This window comes from Macaca thibetana, chromosome 5 (assembly GCF_024542745.1).
Source record: "Macaca thibetana thibetana isolate TM-01 chromosome 5, ASM2454274v1, whole genome shotgun sequence".
Taxonomy (NCBI): domain Eukaryota; kingdom Metazoa; phylum Chordata; class Mammalia; order Primates; family Cercopithecidae; genus Macaca; species Macaca thibetana.
In genome coordinates, this window is record NC_065582.1 from 13,192,507 (window position 1) to 13,208,458 (window position 15,952).

At 41.5% G+C, this 15,952-nt stretch overlaps 1 protein-coding gene across 1 annotated transcript in view; it reads left to right on the forward strand.

The window, feature by feature from the left end:
- The first annotated feature begins 4,829 nt into the window (after positions 1-4,829).
- VEGFC (vascular endothelial growth factor C) overlaps positions 4,830-15,952 on the forward strand; it is a 121,148-nt gene continuing 110,025 nt past the window's right edge. Inside the window, exon 1 of the mRNA XM_050792560.1 lies at positions 4,830-5,589. Coding sequence (XP_050648517.1) covers positions 5,434-5,589 — 156 coding nt within the window. The 5' untranslated portion in view covers positions 4,830-5,433. The remainder of the gene's footprint in view (positions 5,590-15,952) is intronic.

Below are 15,952 nucleotides of genomic sequence, written 5' to 3' on the forward strand. Positions count from 1 at the left end.
TAGTATTAGTTATAGTGCAAAATACATGTAGGAGGCAGGAATATGGCTTGGAGGGGATATGAACTTGGGTTTAGTCTGAGACAAAGGCAAAATGATCTGGCAATGGATAGTCAAATGCGTTGTTTGTGTACCTCCTGCCCTTGGCTCCCCAAACTAAAGGTTAGGTAGTCTCCAGTGGCAAACCTGATAAATGTGCAGTTGGGGAAGATGGAAAGTTTGACCAAGAGATCTCATTCAAAATCAGTGTCTCACAGACAAAACAAGACTCCAAATCGTTGTATAAGCTTTTGATAAAGTTTATGGCAATATCTGTCTAGTCAATACCAATCTGAGGAAAACACCTTCTGGGCATCTAGTCCCAAGGGATGGCTCAGTGAATTGACTTAACAGGACCTGTGCTTATTCTCTTTCTTATGAACTTCCTTTTTTTGACTCCCATGAGAAAATTTTGAAGAACGCAGTGACAAAAAGCAATAGTTAGTAATAAGGCAGATATCTATTGAGGATAAATTTGTTCAAGTCTGATGAAATAATCAAAGAGTTCTTGAGAGGAGATCTTAGGGGATAAAATACATTTAGCACTTGGTAGCTTGATAAAAAGAAAGAGGGACTGAAATCTAACAGAAGACTTAACCCTTTGTTGTAGTCAGAGTGATTGGCCCCGCCAAGCCAGGAAGCTCAAGAGGCCTCAGTGATTTGCATTATTTTGAATTTAGGATCTTTGCTTGAGCAACAAGGGATTTCAATGGGACCTCCAAGTTGTCGAACACCCCAAAATATCAGTAGAAAACCTTTCGATAAGCAAAAGTTCCATTTAGTCGAACCTACTGCAGTAGGGAGAGCGCCACCTGGACGGGGTCCTAGGGTATTTTGGGTAAGTCAGAAGCAGAACAGTCGTCGAGCTTTGGAGTCTGGACACAGTAGTTGAAGGCGGGTTTTTCAAAGTGGGGAATGGAGTAAGATTGGGCAAAGTTCATAACCTACTAGTTTAGGGTCGGTTAACACCTGTAAGTGAGAGTTTGGGTAAGGAAACTGTTATTAATAAGCAGGCTGTTTACCAGAGTCAGAATATTATTGTCTTCAATATATTGTTTTGCCAGCATTTCCTGAAGCAAACAGTGAATTTAAGTACTGGATTGCAGTCTTATCTTTTCCAGGCTAATGTTTCCTAGAAGAAACAACTAAGTCATGTGTACATAACTGGTTCATAGTTTTACCTAAGTCATGTTCACAGCTGATGCCAATTCTTAAAGCCTATGATTTTAATATCAGAAAAAGTAGAACTTCAAGTAAAAATATCGGAAGTTAAAAAAATGACATTATTTACTACTAAGAAGAAAATTAGATCAAAATGATATGGTATCACATTATGTTAAAAAATAACAGAAAGAACTACAGTCAGAAACAGAAAAACATGTCAACAATTATAACTGGAGATTTTAACAAGTCATTCCCAAACGAGATTTGAATATTATAATAAGCTCAAAATTAATACCCAACAAAAATAAAGCACACACAGAATTAGTTGCAATGATCCGCTATATCCAGGACTACAAAGAAAGCCTGAATGCATTTCTGAAAGCAACATCATTTATAGCAAAAATTAAATATAATAAAATTAGAAATTGATAAAAATCATATAGCCCTAAACTAAGAAAACATAAATAACTTTTGGGTTAAAAATATAAACAAATTAAGATATATTTGTGACTGTTTGCCAAAGGAAGCACTACGTGTCAAACTTGAGAAACGCAGGTAAAGCAGAATTTAGACAAAACTTGTATTTTAGTGATCAACTGACTGATTGCAGAGATGGGGTCTTGCTGTGTTGCCCAGGATGGTCTCAAAGTACCTTCAAGTGATCCTCCTTCCTCAGTCTCCCAAAATGCTGGGATTACAGATGTGAGTCACCACACATGGCCCGAAACTTGTATTTTTAAACTAAAAAGAAGAAAAATGAACTAAGCATTCAACTGAAAAAACTTGAAATGAAGCAACAAAGTAAAACTAACAAAGCAAGGAGGTAGGGAATAACAAATCAGAAGTAAAGTAGATGGTCAGAATGGATATGAGAGAATGTACAATGTATATACTATCATCATTATTTTGCCATCCAAAACTGTCATCTCCCATATCTACATGGGAGGCTGAGGCAGGCGAATAGCTTGAACCCAGGGGTTGCAGTGAGCTGAGATGGCGCCACTGTACTCTAACTGCACTCCAGCATGGGAGACAGGGTGAGACTCTATCTCAAAACAAACAAACAAACAACAACACATACACACACACACACACACAAACACACAACAAAACCTATCATCAAAGAAAACAAAAACTCAATATGTAAAAGAGGTGTTATTCTGGCTGGGGCTCTGCTACCTAACTCTCTTTCTCCACTGACTGAGCAATGCTTTTTGAAAAACCAGATTGAGAAGACCTGTTGTAAAATAGGTCTTGCATGAAGCTAGTGATGAACTCACAAACCAGTGAAAAGGACTTTCTTAACCTTTAAAATCTGCTAGTGGCAAAAAGTGTTTCCACGGGCTAATGAAGAAAAACAAGAAAAAGTCCTGAGCAACTATTCCTTTTTACCTTAAGACATTCTTACACAACTACTGCATGGTTGTTTCTGGAGACCTTTTTTTTTATTCAAGTAAACTTTTTGCCAGCATTTTCTGACTCAAAATATAGGAGCAGGAAGATAACATTTTTGTGAGAAAAAAGTTTAAATACAGCTTCCTGCTGCATTTCAATAGTATAGTAGTTAATATGATACTAATATACTTTGGATATATTTTGAGTTTGTTGGTTTTCCAGTATTCACCCACTGCTAGGCCTGTGGGTGTTGGACATGCCTGTGGTTCTCAATTTTGCTTGACTGTTAGAATCCTGATGTCCAAGTCTTACTCCAGTTAGACCAGTTCAGCCAGAAAGTCAGAAGGTGTACTCAAGCATCTGTTTTTTCAAAATCTCCTTTTGTGATGCCAAGTGCAATCAAAGTTGAGAATCATTGTAATAGCAAATGGTTGAATGGAAACTCCACCTTCTATTTAAATCTTACCCCAGTCTGCCCTTAGCTGTTCTCTTTTCACAGATCTATCAGTGTCTGAAGATAACTACGGCAGGCTGATCAAATACGCATATAGCAGGATGACAGCAAGAGAGTGATACACTGCCTGTGTTCCAAATCACAAAACATCTAAACAGGCTGGATGATGGACTGAGTCTGATGGGATGGAATTTCATAAAGATACATAAAAAAGCATCTTGGATACAGTAAACTTAACTCCACAAATACAGGGTAATTTAGATGTGACTAAGTAGCAGTACACATGAAAAATTATTGAGGAATTTTGTTGACTTTAAGGGTAGTGTGAGTCAACACTGTGATTTGGCTGCCAGAAAATAAACTCAATCCAAGGCTGTGTCAACAAAGGCATACTGTCCATTCTGCATGCTCATTATAGCACTAAGTACTGAGCCATGTTCTCAATCGCATACTTCACGAACATGGAAAGCTAACAGTATGGTTAAGGGGGGAAACTGGAACTGTCATCTTGGGGAATGAAAGGGATATTTAGCCAGGAGTAGTTAGCTTAGGGAGACCATGACAAATATTTTCAAAATATTTGAAGGACTCAGTTGTGGAAATGAGATTAGATTTATTGTGTAAAACTCCAGAAGTGGAGAGCAATAGAGAGATGGAAGGAAATGCTTTTCAGCAGTGTTGCTCATCGACAAATGGATTGAACAGCCACAAAGAATGGAGGGTTCCCTGTCCTTTGAGATATTTAAGCCTTCAAGTGAATTATGGGTGAGGAGTTTCAAATCTTCTAGAGTTGAACCAGATAAGAAAGTCTCTTCTTCCGGTAAGATGTTATGGACCTATAACTTCAGTGTACTTAAAAGTAGATTGGGAGTGAAAGGCAGACTTTTGATGTTATGTACACTGCTGAAACCCCTTAGCATGGTCTTCTGTAACCTGCTCACCCTGCCCCAAGGAGGCAGCCAGCCAATGCCACCAGCCCCACGGAGACCCTAGTGCTTTTCCAATGGGGAAATGCAGTCACTTTTCTTCCGATATTACATCCTTTCTGGAATATGTCTCACACACATGTCTCTTTACCAGCCCCTTTTTCAAGTAAACCAACTTCTCGCAGAAGCTGACAATATGTCTCTTTACTCTCCACGAAGATTCTGGCCCTTCTCCTCACCTGTCAGAAGTGGAGGATTCCAAAGGGATCATTAGCATCCATCCCAACAGCCTGCACTGCATCCTGAGAACTGCAGTTCTTGCATCCTCAGGCAACTTTCAACTACACAGACCAAGGGAGAGAGGGGATCCCTCCGAGGTCCCATAGGGTTCTCTGACATAGTGATGACCTTCTTTTGGAACTTTTAGAACCCCCAGGACATTTCCAAACTTTGAGCAGGGCGCTGGGGCCCAGGCGTGCGGGAGGGAGGACAAGAGTTCGGGAGCGGCGAGGATAAAGCGGGGACTCCCTCCACCCCACGGTGCCTAGTTTCTCCTCTCTCCACGTGGTCCAGGGTGGTCGCATCACCTCTAAAGCCGGTCCCGCCAACCACCAGCCCGGGGACTGAACTTGCTCCTCCGGCCGCCCGCTCCCGGCAGGGGACGGGGGGCGGGGAGGGAGAGATCCAGTGGGGGTCGGGGGAGGTGGGGCCGCCGGGGAGGAGGCGAGGGAAACGGGGAGCTCCAGGGAGACGGCTTCCGAGGGAGAGTGAGAGGGGAGGGCAGTCCGGGCTCGGCACGCTCCCTCCCTCGGCCGCTTTCTCTCACATAAGCGCAGGCAGAGGGCGCGTCAGTCATGCCCTGCCCCTGCGCCCGCCGCCGCCGCCGCCGCTCAGCCCGGCGCGCTCTGGAGGCTCCTGCGCCGCGGCGCTCCCGGGCCCCGCCGCCGCCGGCCGCCCCGCCGCCCTCCTCCCGCCCCCGGCACCGCCGCCAGCGCCCCCGCCGCAGCGCCCGCGGCCCGGCTCCTCTCACTTCGGGGAAGGGGAGGGAGGAGGGGGACGAGGGTTCTGGCGGGTTTGGAGGGGCTGAACATCGCGGGGCGTTCTGGCTCTCCCCCCCTCTCTCCAAAAAGCTACACCGACGCGGACCGTGGAGGCGTCCTCCCTCGCCCTCGCTTCACCTCGCGGGCTCCGAATGCGGGGAGCTCGGATGTCCGGTTTCCTGTGAGGCTTTTACCTGACACCCGCCGCCTTTCCCTGGCACTGGCTGGGAGGGCGCCCTGCAAAGTTGGGAACGCGGAGCCCCGGACCCGCTCCCGCCGCCTCCGGCTCGCCCAGGGGGGTCGCCGGGAGGAGCCCGGGGGAGAGGGACCAGGAGGGGCCCGCGGCCTCGCAGGGGCGCCCTTGTCCCCACCCCTGCCCCCGCCAGCGGACCGGTCCCCCACCCCCGGTCCTTCCACCATGCACTTGCTGGGCTTCTTCTCTCTGGCGTGTTCTCTGCTCGCCGCTGCGCTGCTCCCGGGTCCTCGCGAGGCGCCCGCCGCCGCCGCCGCCGCCGCCGCCTTAGAGTCCGGACTCGACCTCTCGGACGCGGAGCCCGACGCGGGCGAGGCCATGGTAGGTTTGCGTTAGGGTTTGCGGAAGACCCGAGAGTTTGCTTTAGGGTTTGCGGCGTTAGGGTTTGCGGAGGACCCGAGAACCTGCGCGGGGGAAAGTGTGTATGTGCTTTAAGCTTGTGTACGTGGGATCCAAAGTTACTGAGCTCAGTGCAGGCTGCTTTGGAGAAAAGTTTTCTTCTTTTTAAATAGAAACTTGTTGCTAGAGAGGCAAGCAAGTTACACGAGTGAAGGGCCCGGAGGAGAGGTGCCCAGTGAGAGATCCCGAAAGCTATTTCAGACTGGTTTCCTCTGGGCCAACCAGGGGGTCTTGAACTGTGCCCAGTCAGCGGGGCTCTGGCGAGTGTGAGTTCATTTTGGTCGGGAAATGCTCGTTTCTTTCCCCAGCGGATTCATGGGACTCCAGACAGATTCTGGGACACTGGTTATCAGTAAAGCCAGCCTTACTTTCCCGGAGTGTGCATAGCTGCGGAGCACCAGGCGCTGTGCGCGACTTTAGAAAAAAAAGTGTCAGGGACTTTAGTAACCAGGCTCCAGGGCTTTCAGAGTTCACTTGAAATTGGTCAGACTTGAGATGTAACAGGAGATTAGAGTCAGATCACAATCAAGCAAGGCTTGTTTCAACTTTATAAGCTCTTCATTCCTAAAATCTGGTCATGAGATACTGAAAACTAAGGTTTTTTTTTTTTTTTTTTTTTTTTTTTTTTTTTTTTTTTTTTTTTTTTTTTTTTTCTTGTTTGGGTTTTTTTTGTTTGTTTTATTTTGTTTTGTTTTGTTTTGTTTTAAATAAGAGGTGTTTAATCCTTTGCCTACAAATGTTGCCGAAATACTTTTGAGGCATTCTGATTTTCAAAAAGGATTTGTGTTTGTTCCTACTTCTTACTGGCTCATCTAAAAGAGTATATATTTATCTAAAAACTTCATACCTGCCATCGCCATAAAGAGTACGCTTAAGAGAGTTCTTAAAGAAGTTATATTCGTCATTTCAGTTCAAACACTTGCAGTATCGCTTGTTGGAACTACACTACAGTGGTTTATTTCAACAGATGGCAAGTGGAGAGGTATACCTGTGGTGTGTTACAGTCAACTTTAAGTTGACTATTGATTAACACATACACAATGTGTAGAAAATAAGTAGCCTTATATTTTGAAATATTTTATTTTTATTTTGAAATACACTTTAAGGTTGAGAAGAGTAATTTTTGAAAATCAAACTACCTTTGTATTTAAATTTTGGGGAAACATTAAAATGTTGGAATGTGTAATAATTTAAGATAGGGGTTAAAGGAATGCCTCTTAAGTAAAAACAATATAAATGAAATAGCAGAACAGACTGCATTCTGTGAATTGCAAAAATAATTTTCAGTGCCTATACTCACATTGCCATAACTATAGTGATGAAAATATCTTTCTGTTCTTAAATACCACAGAAATGTAATATTGGGCTCAATAACACTTCTGATAATTTGAGTCCTTGATTTTGCAGTACCTATTTGCTATTTCTGCAAAGGCAAAACTAGTAAAAGTATGATTTAGTAAGGCAACATCTCTGTATTGGCTATGGTCCCTTCCTTTGGTTTACAGTAAGAAAATGTGCAGTAGAAAGTAAAATGAGAAGCATTCCCTGATAAGCCAATAGACTGTATGAGAGTCACTCACTGCTGGGTGAGTCTTGAATTCATGTACCCTGAGTGTGTGTGTGTGTGTGTGTTTACGTGTGTTATGTATAGGTATGGGATTGGAGAATAAAAATGTTAACTTATTTTTAACTTTCAAAAGTGTCTTCATTGGTGATGTAAAATTTGCCATTGGTGATATGGCAAATTTTACCATTGCCGTGAAAATCTCTATGCATTTTTGTTTGCAAATGTTGCTTTTGATATTTAACCATTTTTATATTCTGTATAGTGAATATGGGTTAGTGTCCTGCATGTGATGTGGGTTCTTTTCCCATGTGATGTAACATCACTTCCCATATGAAACATCATCTCTCAGTTCCATAGACCACAAAGCAGTATTTCATTGCTCCATTAAAGTTTCGTTCCCCAGTGGGTGAATAGAGCCTTGACAGGGCATGTGTCATTAATGTGTTCAGTGAAACTGCTGTGTCCTTGCTATGAAACATGTCACACAACTGCCAAGAAACTGATGTGAAGACTCTATGTCTCTCCCTGGTGGCCTATACAAGTGCCTCATTTAGATTTAAGCACTAGAGAAGAACTGGGGAGAAATCAATTGTTAATTTTCTATAACTACATGAACCCCAAGAAAATATTTCAGAAGGCAAACAGAAGATGCTAAATATCTGTAGGACCAATAGATGCAATTTTTTCATAACTTTCACCTAGGAACTTTTTTAATATTTAAAAAATCAAAAATAGCACACAAGCTATGAACCAAAGTTAGCCATCCAGCCCTTCACCCCACCTGTAAAGCCATACAAAAGATTGTAGGTAAAAATCAGAAATGGAATGAAGTTCTCCTTATTCCTTGACTTGTATTTGCATTTACTGGATTCCTATTTCTAGTTATTTGTGGTTGCATGACTTACTGAAAAGTCTTAAAATGTTTCTCTGAAGGATGTTAACACAAACAAGACAGTGTCAAAAAAGTAAGGCAGGCAAAAGTAAAATTAACTGGACATGATAGGGACAAAAGAGAATAGCAAGTCCAAAGCTGTTATATTTACAGTTTTACTTATAGTATATGATTGAGTATGTTTGTCAACATCCACTCTTATAAGAGATTTCTGACATTCCTCTGAGTGATGCGGGCCATATGAGGTTTTAGATATAGAAAGTTCAATTCATCTTTCATTTTGATTTCTACTCCATTATATTCTTCTGAAATATGAATATCTGATTGGTAGCTATTTATTCACAAGACAGTTATCAAAATTGCTTTATAGGAAGCCGTTAACTACTGATTTTAGTGGCATGTCTCTAAGACCCATAGATCTCTATTCCTGTCCTTTTGAGTTCAGTGGAGAAAGACAGAGGGTGATGGATTTAGATTTCATTCTGGACTTCCGGTTCTGATTCCAGTTCCTCTTGAGAGTAAGGTCCTGGCCTCCTAGTTATCTCCATGTGTCCAACCTGGAATGCTGTTTCTCAGCTCTTGCTGGGGTTTTCTCCAACAGAGGAACTGGCGTGAGACTGATGAGGGTTTCCCGAATCCCTGGGACTGTGCTTGCCTGCTTGCCTTTGGCAGTCCTGGGGTTCTTACTAGAGTAGGAGTTTGTAACCGTTATCTGTGATGTCCATAACGTGTGTTTTGCACTTCGCAAAGAGCTTTGCAAGTTAGCTTTGTTTTTCGCTACATTTCCATAATACAGACATTATTTTATTTCATTAAGGATGATGAACCCAAGATTTGAATGACTTAACCAGGAAAAAGAATAGATTTTTTTTTTTTCCTTTTCTTCTTTTAAAAAATGTTTTATGGCATATAAAGACAGTCTCCGACTCAGAATGGTTCTATTTAGGACTTTTGGACTTTACAGTGGTGCAAAGTCAATACACATTCAGTAGAAACCATACTTCAAGGTTTGAATTTTGATCTTTTCCTGGGCTAATAATATGCAGTAAAATACTTTCTCTGGATGCTGGACAATGGAAGTGAGCTGTGACCAGTCAGCCATGTGATCACGAGAGTAAACAATAGGTACACTGCTGTATATTAAATGTATTTTCAACTCAGGAAGAATTTGTCGGGATGTAGCCCTGTTGTAAATCGAGAAGCATGTGTGTTTTAGAGAAATGTGGTATGGTTTTGGGCCTTTGGGCCTGTGATTCAGACTCCTTTCAGCCCCTCTGCTGGTGTCTGGCACACTGTAGCAGCATACAGGAAGGCAGAGAGAAGCACTGTGTGTGACTTTGCAGTTAGGGGCACCTTGTTGCATTTATTTAGGTCCTAATTCCCCACAACGGGACAAACGGAAATAAACCCAGACTTTCTTCCAGGCTTTACCACATGGTGTTCGTTTGACTAAAGATAAATTATATTGGCCGGGAGCGGTGGCTCAAGCCTGTAATCCCAGCACTTTGGGAGGCCGAGACAGGCGGATCACGAGGTCAGGAGATCGAGACCATCCTGGCTAACACGGTGAAACCCCGTCTCTACTAAAAAATACAAAAAACTAGCCGGGCGAGGTGGCGGGCGCCTGTAGTCCCAGCTATTCCGGAGGCTGAGCCAGGAGAATGGCGTGAACCCGGGGGTGGAGCTTGCAGTGAGCTGAGATCTGGCCACTGCACTCCAGCCTGGGCAACAGAGCGAGACTCCGTCTCAAAAAAAAAAAAAAAAAAAAAAAAAGATAAATTATAAATGACCTAATCCATAGTAATATCATAAGAATGGCTACTTAACTGGAGGCTTAACAAGATTTCCTGACAAACAGTTTTTCAAAGTTGCGCTAAAGTAACTTCAGTGAAAGATTGTGATTTTCCCTCTGCCGAATGACCTTTCACAAATAAGTGGATTTGGAAAGAACAAATTTAAGTTGGCAGAAGCATTATTATACCTCCTCTGACTTCTGAGCATATATTGTTTCACCTTTCACCAGTTACATTATTCCTTGTAGATGTGCATTTTATAAATACTATATGGGTCTACCTTTTTTTTTTTTCCTTACAAACACATATTTGTAAGTACAGATTTGTATAAATTGTGGATTAAGGTATCATTGATTTTTCTCACTACAAAAACATATATAGCAGGGAACTTTAAACAAGGAGAGATGCCGATGAGTTTGATTTATAATGTGATTATAAAATGTACTATAAATATTTTAGGTTTGTGTAGTTGTTTTTCTGAAACTTACTAGTGTAAATTTTTGGGGTGACTTCTTTCCTCGGTTGATTAATTGTTTTTTCAGAGTTTATGTTTAACCATGAGAAAGCAGAGATTGTTTTTATTTAATTAGCTTTATTGGGCATCCATCATGGAATTAATCAAGTTGTACATTAAATACTTTGTCAGTGGATTCATACTGTTTCCTTGTACTGCTCATGCCCTGGTGGCTTTCAGGTGTTAGGAGTTATCCACTATAATTTTTTTTCCAATTTTGAAATCCAAAAGTTCATTTTCTTTTTTTTTTTTTTTTTTTTTTTTTTGAGACAGGGTCATGCTGTATTGCCCAGGCTGGAGTACAGTGGCATGATGTCCGCTCACTGCAACCTCTGCCTTGTGGGTTCCAGTGATTCACGTGCCTCAGCCTCCCACATAGCTGGAATTACAGGCATGTGCCAATAGAGCAGGCTAATTTTTGTATTTTTCATAGAGACAGGGTTTTGCCTTGTAGGCCAGGCTGGTCTCGAACTCCTGACCTCAGGTGATCCACTTGGCTTCCTAAAGTGCTGGGATTACAGGCATAAGCCACTGCACCCAGCCCCAGCAGCACATTTTCTTAAATTATTTGGGGCTATAATCCTAATCCGAACTGACATAAAGCTGTTTATAGTCATTGTTCTCTAATTTAAATATTTTTTATCTTCACTGGGAAAATAGTAATGTGTTTATTTACATAATGCTGCCATCAGTCCTGCTGATTAATATGTCTATGCACTTCCTCCATTGCTTTACTGCTTTGGGACTGCCTGGAAGAGGCAGGGAAAGGTAATCCAGGAATTCAAGAAAGAAGCCATGTGGATGCTCCTAATTCCTTTTTACCCATTAGTACCAGGTTCATTTGGTCTTTAATCTCCTTCAACTCAGGGGCATGTTAATCAATTCTTACTAGTGGCAGCTTCAGTTCTAAGCAGGAAATTACAGTTCAGTGTGTGATGCAAAAAATGTAGAGTGAGTGATCTTGTCTATAACAAGCTTATAATCATTTTGGAGAAAAGAATTTAGTCATTAAAAATACTACAAGTGAATTAAACTGTAAATCGAGACCGTAATAGTGGTTTTGTAAGAGAGTCTTGTGAGTTGCCACCAGTTGTTGGCTAGCCTTCTGGGAGTTGCATGGGCAGGTCTGGGAAAGGTGGAATGATATGAGACCCAATGTTAAAAATGAGTAGATGCTAATTACAGAAATGGGGGAGAGAGGGATGTTTTGAATTTTGAAGAATGACAGCAAAGTACACAGGAAGTGAAGGTCAGGGATGTTTGGGGAACTAGAAGCAAACCCTCTGGTGCAAAAGTCAAGAGCTTTAAGGGAAACCGAGGAGAACATGGTGGGAAGTGTGAAAACCAAGAGCAAGTCTGAGTTTGGGTTGAAAGCAACAGGAGCCAATGAAGATTCTTTAGTGGTGTGCTGAAAGTGAGGTTTTAAGGAGTTTAAGCTGGCATTATTGCACAGAAGTGTCTAAGAAAGCCGACCAGAAGCTGATTAGAAGCTTCTCCGAAGCCATTTTCAACTGCAGGTTTTCTTAAAGTGTCTGGCAGTGACTCTGCCTTTCTAATTATGGTGGCCAACTATATATGGTATTCAAACTCCTCTATATGCTCCTGATTGCTGGTCATGATAGTGGTGATTACTTTTGACTTACTGTAGGCACCCATCATTGTGCTATCTGGATGCATTTACAAAATTATAGAAGTAGACATCTATGCCATTATGGTTTGCATTCCAAATGGAGCAAGCAGTGTAAAGAGTGCTCATGCTTAGATACACATACACACCCCCACCCCCCCACACACATATACGTGCATACACCTCTTAATAGTTCTTCAGACTGCCAAGTGTAACTTACATATTCTTTCTTGCATGGCTAAGAATTTGTAGACAGTTCATTGAAATAGAATATTTAGACAATCAGAAGTGTATAAGATTAGAATCTCCATATTTGCACATATATTTATTTGTAGGTCAGTAGGCAATTAAAAAAAAAAAAAAGAGAGAAGGAGATAACCCTCAAGTGTCCTGGAAATTCCTACTTTGTAAAATCTGCTAACAATGAGACCAGAAAGGTGGGGGTGGGGATGTGAGGAGGTGAGTAAACTACCAAATAAACAATATAAATACTTTAGCTGTTTTTATAAAAGTTTTTTTTTTTTTTTTTTTTTTTTTTTAATATGGTGGAGTAATTTACTCAAACTCAAGAGATGCCACCTACTAGAGAAAGGACATACTGAAAGAGGAAATACTCAAATGCACAACTTTGTGTAAAAAGCAATACTTACAAGTTTAAAAGACTCACTTCTAAAGGAGTTTGGCTTCCACCTGTCCTCATCTGGACAGGTGGAAAGATGTATATTTTGGGGAAGATCAAAAAGGTGTGGTTTGTGACTTCTATATTTATAAAGGTTTCTATTTAGACATTTATTTTGTAATTTAATTTACCTAAAATTGGTCCCTAAATTACCATTTTCTCTTACTTTTATGCAGTAGTAAAGAATGCAGTCATAAGTGATCAAGGCTGGGATGAAAGCTAGCTATTTTGCTAATTGCAGAACTATGCACTCTGTTTACACTACCTGTGATAGTGCCTGGAAGAACTCACTGTCAATATTTCTGCCTGTTTCAGTCACATCACTGTCGCTTGTGTCAGTGACGGAACTTGTTTAGAGATGCAGTGCAGTGGATAAGAGCACAGGACCTGGACTGCCTTTCTGTATTCATGTCCTGGCTATGCCTTTTAGTACCTGTGTGGCCTTGGACAAGTTACTTAGTTTCTCTGTGCTTCTTTTTTGTTTGTTTGTTTTTGAGACGGAGTCTCACTCTGTCGCCCGCGCTGGAGTACAGTGGCTGGATCTCAGCTCACTGCAAGCTCCGCCTCCCGGGTTTACGTCATTCTCCTGCCTCAGCCTCCCGAGTAGCTGGGACTATAGGCGCCCGCCACCTCGCCCGGCTAGTTTTTTGTATTTTTTTAGTTTCACTGTGTTAGCCAGGATGGTCTCGATCTCCTGGCCTCGTGATCCGCCCGTCTCGGCCTCCCAAAGTGCTGGGCTTACAGGCTTGTAGCACAATGAGTAGATGCTAATTTTTAATTTTTGTTTGAGTCTGCTTTGTGTATTTACTTTCTCCGTTTTTTTTTTTTTTTAGGCAAAGCCTGGCTCTGCAGCCCAGGGTGGAGTGCGGTGGCGGTGGCGCGATCTCAGCTCACTGCAAGCTCCGCCTCCCAGGTGCACGCCATTCTCCTGCCTCAGCCTCCAGAGTAGCTGGAACTACAGGTGCCCAGCTAATTTTTTTTTTTTTTTTTTTGTATTTTCTTTTTAGTAGAGATGGGGTTTCACTGTGTTAGCCAGAATGGTCTCGATCTCCTGACCCGTCTCGGCCTCCCAAAGTGCTGGGATTACAGGCGTAAGCCACCGCGTCCGGCCTAGTTACTTTATCCTTTTAAAAGTCCTCTTCCAAAATACAGAATAGAATTAATGCCTGCTTCATCAGGTTGTTTTGAGGATAAGAATGTGTATATAGGTCAGGTGTGGTGGCTCACGTCTGTAATCCCAGCACTTTGGGAGTCTGAGTCAGGTAGATCACTTGAGCCCAGGAGTTTGAGACCAGCCTGGCAACATGGAGAAAACCCTGTCTCTACAAAAAATAGAAAAATTAACTGGGCATGATGACACGTGCCTGTATTCACAGCTACTCTGGAGGCTGAGGTGAGAAGATGGCTTGAGCCCAGGAGCCAGAGGTTGCAGTGAGCTGAAATCATGCCACTGCACTCCAGCCTGGCCAATAGAGTGAGACTCTGTCTCAAAAAAAGAAAAAAAAAAAAAAAAAAGATAAAAGAAAGAGCATGTATATATATATAAAGCCCTTGGAACCATGATTGGCATGTAGTAAGCTTTCTGTAAATTTGTGTTAAATAGTCTTCATGATCAGAAAACAAAGAAAATATAGCATGTAAGTTCTGTGTCCTAGACATACGACATAACTGATTATTCAGCACCTTGCAACTAATTTATTAAATTTTTAAAATTATAAGCTTGCTGACAATTTTCCCTATTTCTAAAATATAGCAAGAAGATGTAATACTGATGTTTGATTTTGAAACAGGTGAAGGAAATGCAGGGTGTTTAATCATTCAGTGTCTGGAGGCTATATACTGTAGTTCTGCCTATAATATGTTCCCACTTTCCCTGGGTGCCTGGGTTTGTTCCTCTCCTGAAGGGCAGCACAGGTGTCCATAGACCACACCAAACCAAAGAATCTGGGATGATGCTCTCTCCTTAAATGCCTCATTCATACTTAAGTCATTTGGCTGAAAAGGACTTTGGTACACATAAGCTTTTTAGGATGCCATATAATTTAATATGAACTCATCTTAAATATATTTAGAGCATATACATTTTCAAGTTTAAATGTTTATTAATGAAACATGCTACTGTTGCTACTTTGATGTGTAAATATCTATATTATTGCCACAAAAATAAATATGCACTCTAAATTTACAGTGAAATCACCACAGAATACCTAAAATAGCAACAAATTCACTGAGGAAAATATAAAGAAAACTTAATGGTAGAATGCTATATGCCAGAGTTAAACTTGTGTGAATTTGTTCAGGAAAACGTGATTGCACTGTTCCTAAGGGACCCTCTTCCTGAATGGTAACCAGTCCAGTGTGTGCTGTCTGAGATGTGTGGACACCAGGATGAATTATGGAGTAGATACTTTCCTTCTCTGAGAGTTAGCTGATTTGCTTGAGTACTCTAGTTTATGCAAAATAGTTGATTTTGTTTGCTGGTTCTCTTTGTCAGCTTGCCAGTCAGTGCTGTGACTTGCATGGTTACCCTGTGCTGAAGACTATAGCACTGGGGGCGTTGGAGGCCCGTGAGCAGACAGGAAAAAGGGATGAAAAATCAGTGGTGGACACACTTCCCAGCTCTTGAACAGCTGACAGCATAATTTTTGATTCAGTAACATACAGAAAGTATTCACTTCCCTAGGATTCCAATGCAGATGTTAGTTGGAGTATTTTAGAACTTTTGACCAGATAACCCCATTTTTAAATAGAATTTTTTTTTCTGACTGGAACTGGAATGAAGCACTAAACACTAAATAGTCCCTCAGGTAGTATGTAAGTACATTAAAAGTTAGATAATACTATATTATTCATTCACATCTCTATGGATCATCTTTTTAAAAGTGATTTTCATATTATTTGTATTTCAGAATGAGAATTGTATGTAAGCATATAATGAAATGAAGCTTTATATTTCCATGCTATTTTATTTTCCCAATTATAGAATTCAAATTAACATTTTAATGTGATTTTCTTCACAGTAATTTTTCATTGTCACACTAATTTATTTTTCTTTGAATTTTTTTTTAATTTTAATTTTTTTTTTTTTTTCGCCACCGGCCTCACTCTGTTTCCCAGGCTGGAGTGCAGTGGCATGAACGTGGCTCATTGCAGCCTCGCCTCCTGGACTCAAGTGATTCACCTACCTCAGCCTCCCAAGTAGCTGGGACCTCA